The sequence below is a fragment of the Telmatherina bonti genome, assembly GCF_933228915.1.
Source record: "Telmatherina bonti genome assembly, chromosome: 7".
NCBI lineage: Eukaryota > Metazoa > Chordata > Actinopteri > Atheriniformes > Telmatherinidae > Telmatherina > Telmatherina bonti.
Window position 1 is genome coordinate 13,480,591 of NC_136625.1, and position 17,919 is coordinate 13,498,509.

At 39.6% G+C, this 17,919-nt stretch overlaps 1 protein-coding gene across 2 annotated transcripts; it reads right to left on the reverse strand.

The window, feature by feature from the left end:
• Positions 1-78: 78 nt before the first annotated feature.
• Positions 79-17,783, reverse strand: usp33 (ubiquitin specific peptidase 33). 2 transcript variants are annotated; one of them, XM_079244422.1, is made up of 24 exons: positions 17,642-17,783; positions 14,347-14,445; positions 14,173-14,226; positions 13,972-14,034; positions 11,524-11,673; positions 11,158-11,266; positions 9,739-9,808; positions 8,379-8,492; positions 8,081-8,159; positions 6,644-7,088; positions 6,404-6,544; positions 6,104-6,219; positions 5,631-5,803; positions 5,451-5,521; positions 5,332-5,365; positions 5,153-5,198; positions 4,863-5,043; positions 4,577-4,703; positions 4,278-4,447; positions 2,796-2,877; positions 2,577-2,685; positions 1,734-1,836; positions 993-1,061; positions 79-896 (listed from the first exon to the last, which is right to left on the reverse strand). In XM_079244422.1, exons 2-24 carry the CDS (start codon positions 14,428-14,430, stop codon positions 739-741), a joined length of 2,748 nt encoding a protein of 915 aa, XP_079100548.1. In that variant the 5' UTR covers positions 14,431-14,445; positions 17,642-17,783; the 3' UTR covers positions 79-738. The 2 variants fall into 2 exon arrangements, with proteins under 2 accessions (XP_079100548.1, XP_079100549.1); XM_079244423.1 differs by lacking the exon at positions 13,972-14,034.
• Between the last annotated feature and the right edge of the window lie 136 nt (positions 17,784-17,919).

Here is a 17,919-nt window from a genome sequence, read left to right on the forward strand (position 1 = left end):
GCATTCATTACAGTCTGCCTGCCACATATTTTCTACAAAAAAAAAATCTATTGACATCATAATAAATCACTCAAGTGCTGAATCTTGACCAACATACTATCAGGACTGATACATTCAAATACAAATCAGACATCCTGCTTAGGTGATGCCAATTTATACTTCATACGGAACAGTGCAAAAAAAAACAAAACAAAAAAAAAACCAAGTCATTCCTGAGACTAGGCAGAAAATAGTCCCTTCATAACCTTTTGATATTCATCACTCAAAGTGTCCCACTTGCTCTCCTTCCCATACAGTGGAAAATATTCTTTTACAACGGGAAATTGTGTGACATATCTACAGCAAGATGTATTGAGATTTATCAGCATCAGCAACACATGAACATACAATATATGTGCTCATTTGGTCGAGAGAAAAAAAAAATGGCAATCAGAGGAATTTTTTTTTAGCTGCACACAATTTAAATGCTCATTTCTGAAGAAAACAAAACCTGTCACATGATTTCTAACAGTGCTAATAGAAATCTAAGAGCTCTTTATACAGATTTGTACAACACAACAATCCTTTCCAGACCTGTTAAATCCCTCTGTCAAAGGCTGTCACATAGCAGGAAAGATGAGGTCCTTTGCTTGAATGCTTTTTGAAACAAAGTCAAGTGCAAAATAATTTTTAAAAAAAAGGCTTCTTTTACATTTCTTTTGTTTCTTTTTTCTTTGTTTTTACTGTCAACTGCTTTAATTAAACTGAGCGCGTCTCCACCTCAATCTTCTCCTCTGACTGTGACGTCTCAGATTCCTGATGGCTGATGTTTGGCCGCACTGTTAACAGCGGACCGCCACCGTAGATAGAGTGGAGGAAGTTCCATGTCTCTTCAGAGATCTGCCCCGAGTCCGCCCCTGCAGGATCGATGCAAGTATAAGCTACAAATATGTAAGATGTTCGCAAAAACAACAACTTTGAAAAGACTGCAAAAAAAAAAGAAACTTATGTACCTTGTTTAAGAATGAAATGGGCATTCTTGTTTACTGTTATCTTGGAATTGTCAATGGGTCCAGGTGGATCTAAAATATAAAAAAGATACAAGGAAGCAATTACACATAGAAGTGATGTTCAAGCTTTTCAGATATATTATCCAAATCCTAACTGACTGAAAGAGCAATGACGTTAAAATGTCAAATGTTTCTGTCAGACTATGAAAAGCAATTTCTACATCCAATTTACAACAGATGAAAAATATTAAAGGAGTGGAAGTCAGCATTAAACAAAAGAAAGGCATTTGCAGACATGCCAAAAACAAGTTGTTATAAATAGATATGACAATACAAAGCAAGAAACAAAGAAAAAAAAAATCTATTTTGATGCTTCGTTTTGCAGTAGCAGGAGAGAACCCCGACTCTGGAGACTAGAGCTAATCCTTTGAAGATAAATCAAGAGAAAAAGAAAAAGGGAATCCACAGTCCCTTTCCCTGATCAGATTCAGCCTTTGGATTTCCTCCTGAATAACAATGTTTCTGACATTTAGTTTTTTTTACATATCCCAAAGAATTTATATTCAAGCCATTTTTTAGAAGCAAAATCTTCATCAAATTGCACAAACAGTTTTTTCCCACATTAAATTAAATCATCAGCACATATCAGGTGTCACATGGGAGACATTTAACCTTTTAACCAGACATTTAAATAAAGCGACGGGGTGAGGAGGAGGAGGGGGGGGGACACTTCAGTCCAATTACCATTGTCTTTTCCTTTGACAAAGCCCTCCCACTCACGAAACCACTGCATGCTGATGCAGTATATGACCACCGGAGTCTCCTCCTCCTGGAACGCCTTGTTCAGCTACAGAGGGAGGAAAAGCAGGGAGGAAGTGGGGGAGGAGTGAGCGGTAGAGACAAGAGGGAGGAAAATGGACTTAAAGGGATGGGGAGGAGGAAGAGGAGGGGTAGATGGGTGGGGGAAAAAGAAAAACAAGCGAGGATGAAAGGATTGAAAGAAGAAAAGATGGAAAACCCAATCAATTTTCTCTGGTAGTTATTCCAATTAGAAGACAGTCTTAACACACCACTGCACCAATTTCAACTTTCTCGGAAATAACACAGTGCCATTTCTCTCTGTCTCCGTGTTAGCTTACTGAAGCCTTATTCTTTTACACACACACACACACACACACACACACACACACACACACACACACACACACACACACACACACACACACACACACACACACACACACACACCACTTATCTCTTGTCTCAGCAGCAATTGTATGAGTGGGAACACCAAGCAGGCATTAACAGCTGCATCTGTCTCAATGCATTCATGATAAGGCTTTTATCTGTTTCACTCTTCTCATCTACTGCCGGGGCGAAGAGCTCCAACACATGCAGCCTATCAACTAGTTAAACAGACTGGAGAATAGGTTTATAAACACCCATTAGACTTGGCTGCACAGAGGCACACAATACATTATCCCTCGCATCAGTTTTTACTGTGTCTGATGGAAGATGTGTCTTTTGTGTTGCATGGTCAGTCACCATTACAGCTCTGTGAGTAAACGGATGGAGAGGAACGCTCACCCTGACAAACATGTCCAGCTCAGACCTTCGCCGTTTTTCCAGTTTCTCTATTTCAATCTGACACGTGTGGCAGACATACAGGTGGTTAACAGCTGGGCCCCCTCCATATCTGAGGGCAATAGAACAGAAAATAAATAAATAAATACAGTTGATAAAGAAAATCACGATGTTGCTAAAAGATCTGAAAATGTTCGGATGCCATCTCATAGTTGTGCGTACCTGCTGTAAAGGTGATCCCACACGTTCTGTGGCAGCATCACCACCAGATCATCAATAAATGCGGCTTTGTTGGGAGGCACACCTGATGAAACACATCAAAAATATTTCAAAAGAAATTGGCTGTGTGTGCGTGTCTTCAGTGGATAAGTTACAGGCTCTTAGAAATAAAAAGAACTAGAAAAGTCTGCTCCAGAAAAACTGGTTTTGCTTGTCAAATATTGATACTTTTAGTCATTGAGGTGTCTTAACTGACCAAACAAAATTATTCAACAGACCCATAACTCATTCCATCCCAGTTTTTGTTTTTTTTGTCATGGTTAGTAGTACTCAGCCAGTAAAATCCTACTATTTAATTATTTTTTTGGTTCTGAATGGAGCTTTTCAAAGGATTAAAAAAACAACAGACAGGTTCAAATGAAATCCACTGTGTATGATCTCATGTTTTTTTTAAACATAAATAATAGATGTTTTAACAATTTTCAGTCCCCTCTGGAACTTTTTAGTACCTCTCATCTGTTAAAATCCACTTTAAAACAGCTGGAGTAACCTGGGAGGGCTTTAAAGCCAAATAGACAAATTTCTTCTATTTTCATAACAAATTTTAACATTTCCCTCTCAAGCTCCTCTGACAATGACAAATAAATATCTGTTAACTATACACTAATTATCTCTTTCAAAGCACTGTGGTGCTTGAGCTGACGGAGACAAAAATTGCAACATTATAAACGTCTTTGTAAAATAAAACTGGTTCGTCTTGAGAAGTGAGACCTACACGGTGTCCCTAGACATAAAATATACACAACACATCTTAAATATTTCATTCTGTATTTCTTATTGATTTACTAGGAAAGCAAAATTAAGACCCAGATTTCATGAGAAATAGTGACGCCAGAAAAAAAGAGTTGCTACCGCAGAAGAGACAGGGTACACATGCTTCCACATTGTGTCACATTTCTGACAGCACACTAAGAGGAAAATGACAAGCTGCTCTTTTATACTTGCTTGTATCATAAAACAGAGTATTCTGAACCAAAGTAACCTTGGTTTCATTGCTCTGCTGTTCTGCTTATGTACCAGACAAGCTGGTTAATCTGCTTATGAGTTGATGAAAGGAGGAAACACTATAAAAGACAACCTCAGTAATTTTTTTTATTTTATCAGTTTTTTTGCGTTTGTTTCCTGCTTCATTTAATTTAATGTAATTTCCAGTGCCAGACAGAATTGAGTTGCAGTGAAAAAAGAGGGATCATCTGCACAAAGCAAGGTAAATCCTCCCCTTTTAAGTTGTACTGTAAAGTAATATTTATATGTATGAACATCTAAAATCCACACCAACAATAAAAGCAAAGACTGTGATGAAAGATGGCACGTCACTGTTTTTGACAAAATGCAGTATTTGGCTACAAAACATAGAAAAAGTAAAAGGGCAGTTTGACCCTGGAGTGGTTTCAGTAATGTAATGGCACGGTAATACGTACACACCTCCATGTACACACAAAAAGTCATCATTGGAAATGGGCCCCGGCTCAGCAAAGGTCTTGAACTTGTTAAGCCACTGGCGGGAGATGTAGAACTGCAGAAGGCTGGGCTCCATCATGTTGAATAAGCCCGACACCCTCCTACGCTCCTTCACTGCGTCCTCATTGCTCTTTCTGCAACAGAAATGCAACGCATTAATCAAAATTGAGAATACCAAAGTAGCAGTCTGAGTTGTAAAAACCTCGCGGTGACAAATGACTTTGCATTTGCAAAAGTAAAAAATGTCTGATGAGTCCACTTACTTATAGAAGAGTACGTAAGCTTCGGCGTTCTGGACGCAGGATTCAGACACCTCGGTCACACTTTGGTCATCAAATTCATACCATAGATTATTCATATCATTCCTGCAGTACGCTATGTAATGGCCACCTGGGATCAGACAGAGAGGGATGTGTGAGAGCGGCGTTCGCAAAAATCTAACAAGTACGTGTGAATTTTATGTGCAGGCTAATGAATGCAGGATGTTCATATGTGCCAACTAATGGCAGCTGCCCCAGTGCAGAAAGAGGAGTAACTGTTCCCACTCACTGCTGGCAGTGCCGTGGTGACAGATGACTGACAGCAGGTCATAGTTGGTGGTCTGGGCGGAGCTGTCTTTGGCCAGAAAAGGCTGCAGATCCAAGCCCTCGAGTGGGAAAGACACATGGGTGCTTATCTTGGTGGAGAACATCAGTTCATGTCTGAAGCGCTTCAAGTGAATACACAGGATCTGGAGCAGAAGGAAATACAATTCAGTCATTTTAGAGAAAAATCCCCTGTGACAGAATGGATACAGATGCAGGTTTCTTCGTGGTATAAGTAGCTAGGACTGAGTGTACCTCTGGCAAATTCTGCATTTTACAAAATTTGACCCCATTTCGTAATCTAAAAGCAGAGAAAGAAAAAAAAGACAAAGTGCAAATCATTACAAGTCGTGTCACTGTTTTCCATTATAACTGTGAAATAAATTATCTTGTTTGTTTGTTTTTTTTAAGAAAAACCCATCTAAATGACTCACTTCTTGCATTTTTCACAGCTGTACATATTGTCTCCTAAGAAACAATGAACACACAGTTACTGAGATACCAATCTTGATGTTTGTGTTGGAAACAGATCCCTTTCCACCGATTTGCTTACCCTTTAGTTCATCCCTAGCAAAGAAAGCTGCCAGGCAGTCCTGTAGCGTAACCACCGGACCCCAAAACCAGCTAGGAAAGCAAACAAACACATTTATTTTACAGAAAAATTGAAAAATTAAAAACACAACCAGTGTTCAGTGTGTGATTTAGATAAATAGAGTGCATGTTTTACACACACCTCTTGATGTATTCCATGACAAATGCTATCCAGCCTTGAGGTGCATAAGCTTCCCCGCAGGAGCCAGCTTTTACCAGGGACGTCTGGTGGGTGGATGAGTGGAGCTTGGCCAAGTCTTCCTTTCCGGGAATGGGTAATGATATATCCTGGAAGTTCTCCAGGGTCACAGACACCTGACATTTACAGTCATGTTTTAGTTATGGTTATAGTTTATTATATCTTCACACTGTTGTTTCCCCAAATGAAACCTAGCAGAATATTATCATTATAATCAAAATCTTATCATAATTAATAAAGTCTATAAAAACATCAGAGCTGTGTGAAATCTGCTTTTTTTTTTTTTTTTTTTTTAATACAGTGTCCCTCTATTTATTTCTCCTTTGCTATTCCACACTGATTCTCAAGGCCAGTGAGGACACACAGAGGTGTAAGACATGGCAGTAAAAAAAGAACAACCACACAGTCACACTAACCCGATCGCAGGTGAGGCACTGGACTGAGCTGACAATGGTCCCATCAAAGACGTCTGAAATGACACTGCGGTATTTCTTCTGACGCTTGTTCTTTGGTGGGGTGAATGTGGTAACTGCTGTTGGATGGCAGAGAGTCGGAAATGTGAGAATACTGATTTACAGTTAAGTATGTCTAACAAACGAGTCAGCAAGGACAGACGGGGGGGATATTGTTACTGTCCAGGTTTCTATTTAGAAATGTCTGCATATCATATTGGGGCTCGGTTTGCCATTGAATTCCTGCCAACAGAAGCTATGTACCTTTCTTGTGAGCGGGATTCAGGCTGGGCCAACCAGAGGCAGCTTTGGGAGGGCTGCTGGACAGTTTGGGAATATGCCCTTCCATAGGGACTGGACTTTGTGGTCTCGTAGTGTTGGAAATTTGGATATCTGGAAAGCAATCTGGTGGCAAAAAAACGGTTTTTAGCACAGAAACGGAATAATAAATGTCAAAAAGTCAGGAAACAGGAGTGTTAGTGAGTCAGATTTCTAGATTCTTACCTGATGCCCTGCCTTGAACCTTGATGGCTCCCTGGCTGCTAATAATGGGCGTGGCCTCAGTGGTGGTGTCGACATCTTTGTCAATGTCTCCCCCAGCGCTTCCACCCATTACACCGTTAACCCCAGAGCGATAAAAATCATTGATCATGTTCTTCTCCTTCTGCCACTCCCTGTTGGCCTGGATGTCATCATGCTCAGGAACCAGCATCTCTGCCTCGTTCGTGTCTTCCATGAGAACATTCCCACCCTGCACTTCATTCTCGGCCCTCTCGCTGCTGCCACACGACTCACATGACTGGAAATCATTATCTGACTGGCTGTGACTATCCTCCTCGGGGCCATTGTCCATTGCGATGCCGTTGGACTGGTCATAGAGCTCAGGCACCGATTCTTTGAGCTCCTCATGAAGCTGATCCATCAAACAGCGCAGAAACTCCTGGGAGTCCTGCAGGTGCAGTGGGGTAAAACAACAAATTATTTCTTGCTGACAGAGATTGGTAATTCTTTTTCATCACTGTTGTCTGGGTAGCAAATAGTTCAGTCCCTGTTACTGGATTAAGCATGAAAAATAACTTGAGTAATACTTGTTCTAAAATATAAATCAAGAGTGAAAGTTTCCCTCAGCTAATCTCCCACATTACAGACAACCACAATTTCACCTCCTTGCTCATCCCAATTCTGGATTACAAAATCCGAAATCAAACTTTCATGAATGTGTAATTAAACTTAACGAACCTCAGAAATCCAATCTCCGTCTTCAAGCCAAATTAACTCTCCTTTCCCAAGAGCTGGCATGTTAACTTTATTCACTGCAATTCTAAATCCAGGGCTGTGCAGCCCAGCATGGCGTGACAAATGAATATTCCTCAGCTAACTCTTCTAAACAAACACTGGGAGCGTAGAGGAAGAGGCACAGTTATCGTTTCACTCTTTGGGTTTATAAAACCCTTACTTTGCAGGGCGCTGGCTAAAGACAAGAAGTACTTCAGTTTAACAACTCTTAAAACGCCTCATGTTTGCAATGGATTAGTTTTGCTTTCAAACACCACACAGAATCAAATCAAGCATGTAAGGCCTGATGCAAGGAGTTATGTGTGTATAAATGTATCTATATCTGTTTATTACTGGATGAAACTTTCTCTGATGAGAAAGATTTAAGCTCAAATCAATGTAATGTTAGAATAACAACAATAATTTCTCAATGCTTAAAATAATTCTTTCAATTAAAAGACAAAAGTATTTTCCATTCATTTATCACTCTATGCTTGTTCATTCCAGACTGTAAAAGACCATAACAAAAAGGAAAAAAAATCTTAAGTTGCAGCAGCTGATCAATTTACAGCAACATTTACATTATAGAGCTGAATATGCCTCCAAATGAGATGACTGTTCCCAACAACTCACATATACATCAATTTCCTCCACTGGATGACTCACCTGCTGGGAGTACCCTTTGAACATGGGATTTATGGCTTTAATCCCTTGGAACAAGTTGGTCGGGACCACATAAGACGGTCTGTCGAAAGAGAAAACACAGTCTGATTTAAAGGTCTGCAGGCGTAGTCACACTTTATGTTACAGAAGGAGGAAGAAATGGTGTTCTGGCAGACAACTATCAGTCTGACTGAGAGAACTAAAGATGAACTCATAAAAATCTGAACTCATAAAATGCGGCTTGCAGGCAAATGTGTTAATATGTACATATTTAAAGAGAACTAGTATGACAAACACCAACCTGTTCTTATGCCACAAGTCTGAAACCAGCTTCTGGTAGCTTTTGCAGAGGGCAGGCTTTTTGTCCGTTCTCACCAGACCGCCACATTCGAGAAAAAACTGTGTCAAGGGTGGGCTGCAGTAAGAAGAAGGGATGGGTACAAGGGAAAAACAAACCTTTAATTCAATACTTTCTTCTTTAAAAAAAAAAAAAAAAAAAGCATATACTGTCAAAATATTATTACCAAAAACATTTCAAATTCATAACTTTGTTTTATACTTGATATCTGACCATTTTTCAAACTTAAAAAAAAAAAAATAAATAAAAAAGATTACAGGAGACAAGCAGATGTTTAAGTCTGCATTTTTTTCTCAAATTTGCATTTGTTTTATTCATTGGACTGATTTTTTTTTTTTAACTTGCAGAGTGGTATCACAAATTTGGAGATATACTTTCTCAAGCAAGAAGATTCCTCACACAGCTGAAGGACATCAGAGTGACTGGAAAGAGAAACAGCTGAGGGGATTTTACTTGACAGCTACAGATTGGACAGGAACTTGCAAGAAAGGGACGACGCAGAGAATGAATGAGACATGGAGTGTTCCCTTCCTCTGGCAAGAGAGAAGTCCTTTGCACTGAATAATGACCCGGCAGTAACCAAGAGGAGCAGCTCTCACACAAACAGATCAAAGGAAAGTTTCAGAAAGGGTCCCTCCTCTTGCAGCTGTGTGACTCAGATCCTCCTATATTTGGAACATGATTTAGATTGCAAATTTTGACCCACATCTTTAACTATTTTGAATTATACCAGAGTCTGCATCATCTTGCTTATTTTAAAAATCGTAAACCCATGAGAAGATGAACTTAGACAAGGGAAAAGTAGGTAGAGAAAAATGCACAGGGTAAACAAGGAAGCTTTGTACTTTACTGCAAAGCTCTAATTTAAACAGATGGACTGACACTTCAATAAAGTGATTTTTTAGAACTGGCAGACTGGGAGAGAAACTGTTAAAGGGGATAGCGGGGATGTGAAAAGAAGAGGAAATGAGGTGCAAGTTGGTGTTGATTTGTAACAGAAGAGTCTACAGGGAGCTACAAAAGGCCATTTCTGGCGTATCAAATGGTGCACTGCACCAATTCTCACTTAGCCATCACTCTCCCAAATGAACACAGCCATGGTCATTTCTCACAGTCTTTAAGAGGGCAGAGAATAAAGCTGCAAATGGCTACCGGAGGAAAAAAAAAAGTGTGGCAAAAGGGTGAGCAACAAGAAAGGAGTAACTAGAAGAAATACATCAGGAAGCATAGAGAAAGGCAGAGAGGTTGATGTGGGGTAGACATACATGGGTTAAACACTGGGAGGGGGAAATAAAGGTCTCACCAGTTGGATAGGGCCTGAAGGGCAGCGTTCATGTAACAGGTGTTGCCTATATTCTTCAGCCCTGTCAGACCTGAAAGAGACGGAGCGAGTTAAAGCAAACCGCTCATCAAATACTAGTTCATTTTTATGGCAGGTAGAAAGTGTCTACATGTTTACAACACAATCCCATTTCAGGGATTAATAATTCACACCAAGAGCGAGGACAGTGGCAACCAGTTGTATTTCAGGTCCCCTGCTTTGGTTGCTGTAATCAGTACGAAGCTTATATTTACGACTCCTCTTATTACTCTTGGTCTTATTGCTACTTCCAGTTTCCAAGATTTGGAGCCACATTTGCCATGATGTTTTAGCAGTAAAAATAAACCTTCGGTTGACTCACTCAAACCCTGCTTCTTGGCCTTTGTTCGTTCACATTTTTAGAAACTAGCACAATGAAATGCATGCCAGAAGAGCTATGAGCAAGTCCTGCTTGTAATATACCCAGAGATACAAATGTCTATCACTATTAGGAGCATCTTTCTTCATCTCAGCATGAACTTGCCCCTTTCACTTCATATTATATTCTTTCCCACCCTTGCATCTATGGGAGGCGGGAAATTTCACATTTTAAAAGCATTGCATCTTGCATGAACAGCCTATTCTGCTGATTATATTTCTCCGCTCTGATCATTTTATCTAAATTAAAGAAAAATAATCGTTGCAGTGACTGGTGCCCATCTGAGCAGCACCACATGAGGTTTAACATGGCATATGCTGCTAGGTGGAGCTCGTGTGCGTCCCACATCACTGAGTGGGAACATTGTTTGCACCAGTAGCATCAGACAATCCAAGACTATACTGCTGCAAACAGTCACAATTAGGGATCCTGATATTGAGAAGAAAAGAACTAGATGAGGATAAAACACTGAATCTGCAGCCTTTAAACACCAGAGAGGTCACTGATGCAAAGGATTAGGACATCAGAAGATGACAATTAGCTGGAGCAGAGGAAAATCAAAGGGAGGAAATTTATTTTATTCCTTCTTAGAATAGGATTTTAGATGGTTGCTCTGATAAAACTATCAAGAAATTTGAGGGAGGGTGAGGCAACACGCCAGCTGTTTTTTCATCAGCTCCAGTTCTTTGAAGCCTGCTTGGTTTGTCTGAACTTTTACAAGCTGAATTTACTCTTTTCCAATTCCAATCATAACCTTTGCTTTGAAGTTAGTTGCTGCTCCTTACTCTCCTCTGTTCCAGGTATTCATTTCAAATTTAGCCATACTTGGATTAAAAGCTGACAGAGCTATAATTAAACAACTGACACTACAGACACAAACTACTATCAATATTATGTTAATGCCAGATATATTTTTATGTATAACTAAACTATGAAGTTACTCATGTAGCAACAAGCTGATGACATGAGCTGCCAAAGCTCACCTCTGGCACGCAAGTCGTCCTCCTCTTCTGTCTCCATGTCTAGATCGTCACAGGCTCCATTAGAGGGCACTCTCAGAGAAGTTGGGCTCCCAGGGGGCCTGTTGTTGTCCTGCAGCAACAGCACAAATAAATCTTACTGAGTAAATGAATAACCATTGTTACAGTATCAAGGGGAATTGGAGGAATTTTTTTTATGGTCATTTACGTTGGTCATGTGATGATGCAATAAATAAAGCTAACAGTATAAAACCAAACTTTTCTGCAATTATCATCAAACCTGCTTCTCAATGAAAACAAGCGTAGATGTGATCGAATTTATGATGTAATCTAATATATAATCATATAAAAGGCAAATATGGCTCCTACCCGACCAGCGTTCTGCGTTAAGGGGAGGGGTTTGACGTTGGTATGGGGCAAATGGGGGCAGAGTTTACGCTCCAGGAAAACCTCTTTGCCGCAGGCATAGCACCACACTCGAAGCGTGGTCAAATTCACAGTGAGGTTGTGCCTCGTTTCCTGAACACAAAGAAGTTGGAACATGTAAAATTATTTTCATAAGCAGAAGTTTACTGCTTATACACAGGGCAGTCTATGAGCTCGGCTGGCATTTTACCACCTGAGATACTCCCACTTCCCCCAGCCAATCTGCCCTTGTGTCCTCAGGCAAAACACTTCACTCTCACAGCCTACAGTTTCAGCATCATGGTATTTGAATGTGTATGAATGGTTGGTGATGGTCGGAGAGAGCGTGGATGTGGATTGGCTGCCACATTTCCGTCAGACTGCCACAGGGTAGCCGTGGCTACACATGTTGCTGCCAATCATCAGGTATGGATGAGGAGCGAATGAATAAGACGTTAAATCAAAATTACCATAGAAATACAATTCATTATAATGAAACCGCAATGTAGAATTCATCATCCTTGGTAGTATTGATCTATCTAAACCACGTTTCCATTCAAATGAAACAATCAAAAATGTTAAAAGTATACATTTTCAGATTCAGTTTTTAAAATAAAAAAGTAGTTGATTGACTGACTAGTAAAATTCCACCGTTATGAGATGTGAAATCGACCTGCTAACACAGAACGCTGAATCAAATTCAGGCAGAGCCATTTATCTCAGCCTGCTCAAGTTACAGGTGGAGGAAGATGGGTGCTGCTACAGAAACTCTGCACCCGACCAGCAGACTCTGTATTATTCATCAGGCTTGCATCTGCCTTCACACAGCAAGACATGGCTGCTATGGCAGATGTGACACAGCATAGCCCCCCAAAAATACCAAACAGAGCATTACATTTTCTTTTAAAAAAGGAAAATAAAAGCTCCATCAACAAGATGTATATTTACGAACCCACATCACATGTTGCATGCCTCACACACCCCTCCACCACCATCAACAATAACAGAAAAGGGAAGAGTGTAGTAAAATCTGATGATCTCAACAACTTTTGTCATGTTCGCAAACATTTAATCTACAACAAACGCAGACGTTAAGTCGATGCAGCGCTGCTCTCTGTTGAATCACTGCAGCGGTATGAAGTCTTTTCAAGAGGCAGGTTAGGTCAAGTTTTGTCAGTGAAACTGTAGAAAACAAATGAACAAACTAAGCTATTAGATCCTCTCGTCCTCTCTAGCCTTCATCCTTCGGGACTCGCATCAATGAGAAATAACAAACACAAGCAGTCACCATGCTTCCCACAGTGGTCCTTTCCCACGGTGGTCCTTTCAATAAATTTGCAGAAATTAACAAAGCAAAACTCACTGACTGGCAGCTCAAAAGCAAATTTAAATCCCTTATCTGCAAAATACAGAAGGACTTCTACACTTTTAAAACCAGAATTTGAGTTTCAACAGGTCAGATCAGCTCTTTTAGCAGTCATTTATTTTTAACCTCCAATTTCAGAAATTGCAAATCGTATTTAATCCCTGAACAGTTTGATTCGCAGGCCCTCATTCCTACAGACCACAGAGCACCAAATCCAGCTGCTCCTTGTATGGTGAAGAGAATGAAATACACATGTCTCCGTCCCTATGGGTTTCCACAGCGCTACTTAAGCATGGTCTCTAATTTTATAAGATTTAAAGATACTGTGCAATAAAATCATCTTCCATCTAAACACAGAGCACCACTTATCAAGATGTTAGCACTTCACAGAGCAGAAGTTTGGATTTGCTTTGCTGTAGGTACAACTATGCACAGTAAATGAACTTAGGTTTTTTTTTTTTATCTGTCCATGCTCTTAACCTCAATTGGCACTACAGTGCTAAGGGAAAACCCTTAGTCAACAACCACGACAGCATGGGCTGAGTGAACTGCAGAGTATCTAGGAGGAGTAGACACTGTAACCATGGAGCTGACAGCACTACTGAATCTCCCCCACTTCCCTGAGGAATGGCAATTAATAATGGATGATCCACTGCTGAAACTGAACTCAATGTGGAGGCACAGAGAGGGAGCTTGGTGGTTTTTAACAGCTCGTGCACATCAAAAAGCTAAAAGATGCACGTGCAGGCACTGTGATCACGCAGAGAGAAAAAAAAACGTTAAATATAAAAGCAGTACTTGAGGCAGTTTTTAGTCTAAGTACCGACTCCTGGGACAGTGATGTGGTATTCCCGTCCCGAACTGCCATCTGTGCCTCCTCTGCTACTCTACTTGATACCTCCCTCTTTCGGTTACATCCATTTCCAATTTAGCATCACAAGTCAAGGCTTCCTCCTTTTAAGCTGCATCCCTTCATCTCTCTCTTTCCCCTACATCATCAAAACTCCATAGCTGAAAGGCATTTAGAAGGTTCTGAGATCTCTCACCTGCGAGTGGACAGTGCTGTGATCGGTGTGAGATTCTCCACAGCCAACATATGCACAGCCGTTCTAGACAAAAAATCATGAAAGCAAGCAGAGGATGCAGGCAGCAGGGTGTTAAAAAAAAAAACAAAGACAAAGTGTTATGAGGTAGTATTTCACACAGTCAGATCAACATTTTTTTTTTCCTGGCAAGAATAGTGTTACCTCCAAACACGCCCACAGGTTTGGTCCTCTGACTTTACAGTCTTGGCACTGGCCCTAGAAATATATGAGTATGCTGAGGTTAAGATTCAGACTTTATGAAGTTACAGCATATTCAATAACTTATTAAAAAAGGGTAAATAGAAGAGTAAGAAGAGTGGGAGAGGGGTTTCTCACATGGGACTTCTGGATAAGTTCCTCCTTGGTGATCTCCCCCACACAGTCCAGGTGGGGGCAGTCACAGCTGGATGCTGGCGGCATCGCTCACCGACTGCTCTGAAGACGGGACAAAGAAAAAGAATAATAATATTCAGCATAAGACTTGCATTTTTAAGTCAGGCGACTTCCTGAGTTCACACCTGGAAAAACAGAAGGAATTTTTTTTTTTTCTTCTAAATCTTGTTTATTAACCTGATATTTGATACTGGACACAACAAAAACGTAACCTGACCCAGCTATCCCCTGCCTGCATGACATAAACATTCCTTTTATTATCAGACACTGACTTGCTATGCAGTGAATCAAGAAGGAGCTTTCAGTAACTCCGATCCAGAGTCTGAATGCTGACACACCCAGATGTGTGATTTGCATGACTTGGCAGAAACCATGAGCCTGTGTTATGTAAATACTTTACATATTTTGATTACTGTTCCAAATGTGTGGAGTTGATTTTTCTACTCGGAAACTACAAGTAGTATATATATATATTTTTTTTTTTTTTTTACAAAAATTAAAGTAGTGACAAGAACATAAATTTATGCTCGCACTCAACTTTTATTCCTGGAAGTTAACTGGAAAAGAATAAATCCAGCAGTGTGATAAATGGGTGCAAGCAGCTATGAATCAAATGGATTAATCCTGAGCCAGCCAGAACAGAATCAGTAATATGAGGGAATTAAATCAAAGACAAATAATCCCAAACTATTACGATACTTTCCATTCTGTCAAATAGATGTATGAAATTTTAAAAACATCCTCCTGGCACAGCTCTGCATTTACCCTTAAAACCATGTGTTACTTTTCAGACATCATTGCCTTATTTACAACAAGACATGTCATCTACAGTGGGATAACAAGAAACCAACTATTTAATATCAGGCCTTGTGACAAGGGTACAAGGTTTTGTTCCCCTTATATAGCCAATAGGAGTGGACAGAGGACAGAGGTTACTCTGGTCAATCTGTCAAGAGTTTTTTGTGTAAAGAACTGTTGCATATTAAAGCCAACAAGCACCTTAAAGTGTGCAGAAATCACACACCTCTTGAGTATTAAATCTCAGCAGTTGAGTCAATGATTTAAAGACATGTTCTCAAGGAAGAAGGAGCAGTTCGCAAAAACAAAATGAAAGGAAGTAAATGGCTTTACAGAAGAAAATGAAAACAGCTACTCTGCTGCATAATATAAATGGTAATAATGACAAAGCATTTATCAGCTTGCTAATGTATTCCAATTGTCCAAGCAGCTGTTCATACTTCACTCTTTTCACTGTTAAAAAACTGTTTATGTAATTACTAATATGATCTCGCTTTTCATCAACATTACAGAAAACCTAAACAAAAAAAAAAAAAAAGAGGAGGACATTTAAGCACATCCCGTTTCCTAACAAGTCAATTGAGAGATAAGCAAAAACACAACAAAGCTGCAGTCTTGAACTTCATGTTCACAAGGTGCAAGTCAATATATCTGTTTCCTGATTTTGTCAACACAGTCTCCAAGTCTTATCAGTCTGGTTTACATAATGTAGACGATAGCTGTACTTTTCATACAAATAATGAACTCAAACATGCTGATCAGAGAAAGTATCTGGTAGATTTCAAATTATCTTAATATTATGCTTCTGTAATTGCCCTGAGCTTGGGAAGGATCCGATCAAAAGGTCAAGTAAAATAACATCAGTGTCCCTGCCTACAGCAGCTAATACTTACCTTGCAGCTAGTAGTACACACTAAGAAAATCTGATTAGCCGGTGGTTTTACTATTGAGCCAGCAGTGACGACGCAATATCGATGCAAACTTCCATCACAAACTGTCCTTTCATTACTGACAACAGGCAACATGACAACATTTCAGGAAATTAAAGGCCAGCAAATAAATGCATTTTCAAATGGTTGTATTGCAGCACTTATTTATTGTTACTTTCGTTTGCATTCCTGCATAGCAAGGAAACATTTCCATTTCTGCTCCACTATAGTTAACAGACAGCCTTAGTTACTAGCTAATTTTAAGTTTATATGCTTTAACAATGAATTGTGGGAGACAGAATTACGAGATTGTGTTAAAAATTAATCTAGTACAGTCCAAAGTTTTAGTTTTGACAGTCTGAGAAAAGAAGTACTGAAAAGCCAAGAACACATTTCTGAAGGACTGTGACTTGTTTACCTGAAGACTTCCTTCATATTTTTACTTCAGTAAATGTTCAAGTGATGAAATATCTCATCAAAAAGCAGATGGCACTTTCAGAAACTAGAAACTTCACAAAATGCATCTCAAACTAAGTCCATTTTATATAGATGTAACAGCACAGGTGATAATCTATAGACAATAAACATTAAGCAACATTAGGTACAAATACAGAACCTCCACTGAAATTTAGGTGAAATTTTCTCTCCACCTTTATATTTTTCTTGCAGGGTATTTGTAGTTGTCCAAGTATTTCTTCATTTTCATATTAATTTTCAGGTGTGTGAGCATGTCAATATAGTTTCCATCTCAGTTAGATCCTATACAAAAGACCTTACTGGGTGGGGCTTTCTCAAAAGAATCACTGCCAAAAGCCCAGGTTTTCCTTAATGAATCTTAATAATATTCTTGTGGATGCATTATCAATGAAAGGAAAGCTTTTTTTTTTCTTTTTTTTTTAATTAATTAATTAATTTATTTTTTAAAGTATAAGCTCCTTAATAACCAGTTGTAGCAAGCAGGCTACCAAAAACTGGTTAACCCAAACCTATGACTTCAAAGTATGACGTTATCCGCGTTACCTGGAAGTCAGTGATAGCTAGGTTTGGAGTATCATTTTTAAGGAAAAACTACCTTTTTGGAAGGTCTACAGTTTTTTAAAAAGGCAAGTAGCTCCTCGTTTTCGGAGAAAAACATCTGACATTGCAGAAGTGTGTAGCATCGGCCTTGTTCGGTTCTCCTCAAAGTGAGCTGTCAAAAGCAGGCGAGGCATTGACAGCGTCACAAGCTGTTAGCATTAGCACGATAGTGGTAACTCATCCATTTATTTAGTTAAGCCTTTGCAAGCAACTCCTAATATTCACAACAGCCTCCCCCAAAAAGCAATGGATGTTTATAGCCCAATCTTAAACTAATGTTACGATGTGATGGCCCCTTACTGATAGCCATCTCCCTTTTAAAGTGCTAACTGATTAGCGTGCTAACTGATTAGCATGAAGATGACCGACGTTCCCACAGTGGAGTCAGCAGCAGCTGAGTGGGATCCAAAAACAACATCAGCTTCGGTTCTTACCGGCTCGATAACAACACACACTGCTTCTCTGATAAATCCAACTCTTCTTGAAGTGTCAGGCATGGATTAAAGTGTATCTGAAAACGTATTTCAGAAAGCAATCCGTCACAGTATCGACAACAGCTCCTGTCTCTCAGCGTGGTTGCTAACGTTACAGATGTCCCCGCCTCTTTTCCGGTTTTTTAAAAAAAATAACATAAACCCTCCCAAACATTACTGCGCATTATCTTTTATTTTCATTATCATTACATTTTAACTAAATTACAGCTGCACACTAG

Excerpts from the sequence above, each read along its gene's own strand:
- usp33 (XM_079244422.1), bottom strand. The coding sequence starts at position 14,430 with ATGCCGCCAGCATCCAGCTGTGACTGCCCCCACCTGGACTGTGTGGGG. Across the intron at positions 14,035-14,172 it reads ACCTGTGGGCGTGTTTGGAG|AACGGCTGTGCATATGTTGG; the intron begins GTAACACTATTC and ends TTTTTTGTCTAG. Across the intron at positions 2,878-4,277 it reads CTTTTTGTGTGTACATGGAG|GTGTGCCTCCCAACAAAGCC; the intron begins GTGTGTACGTAT and ends GTGTTTCATCAG.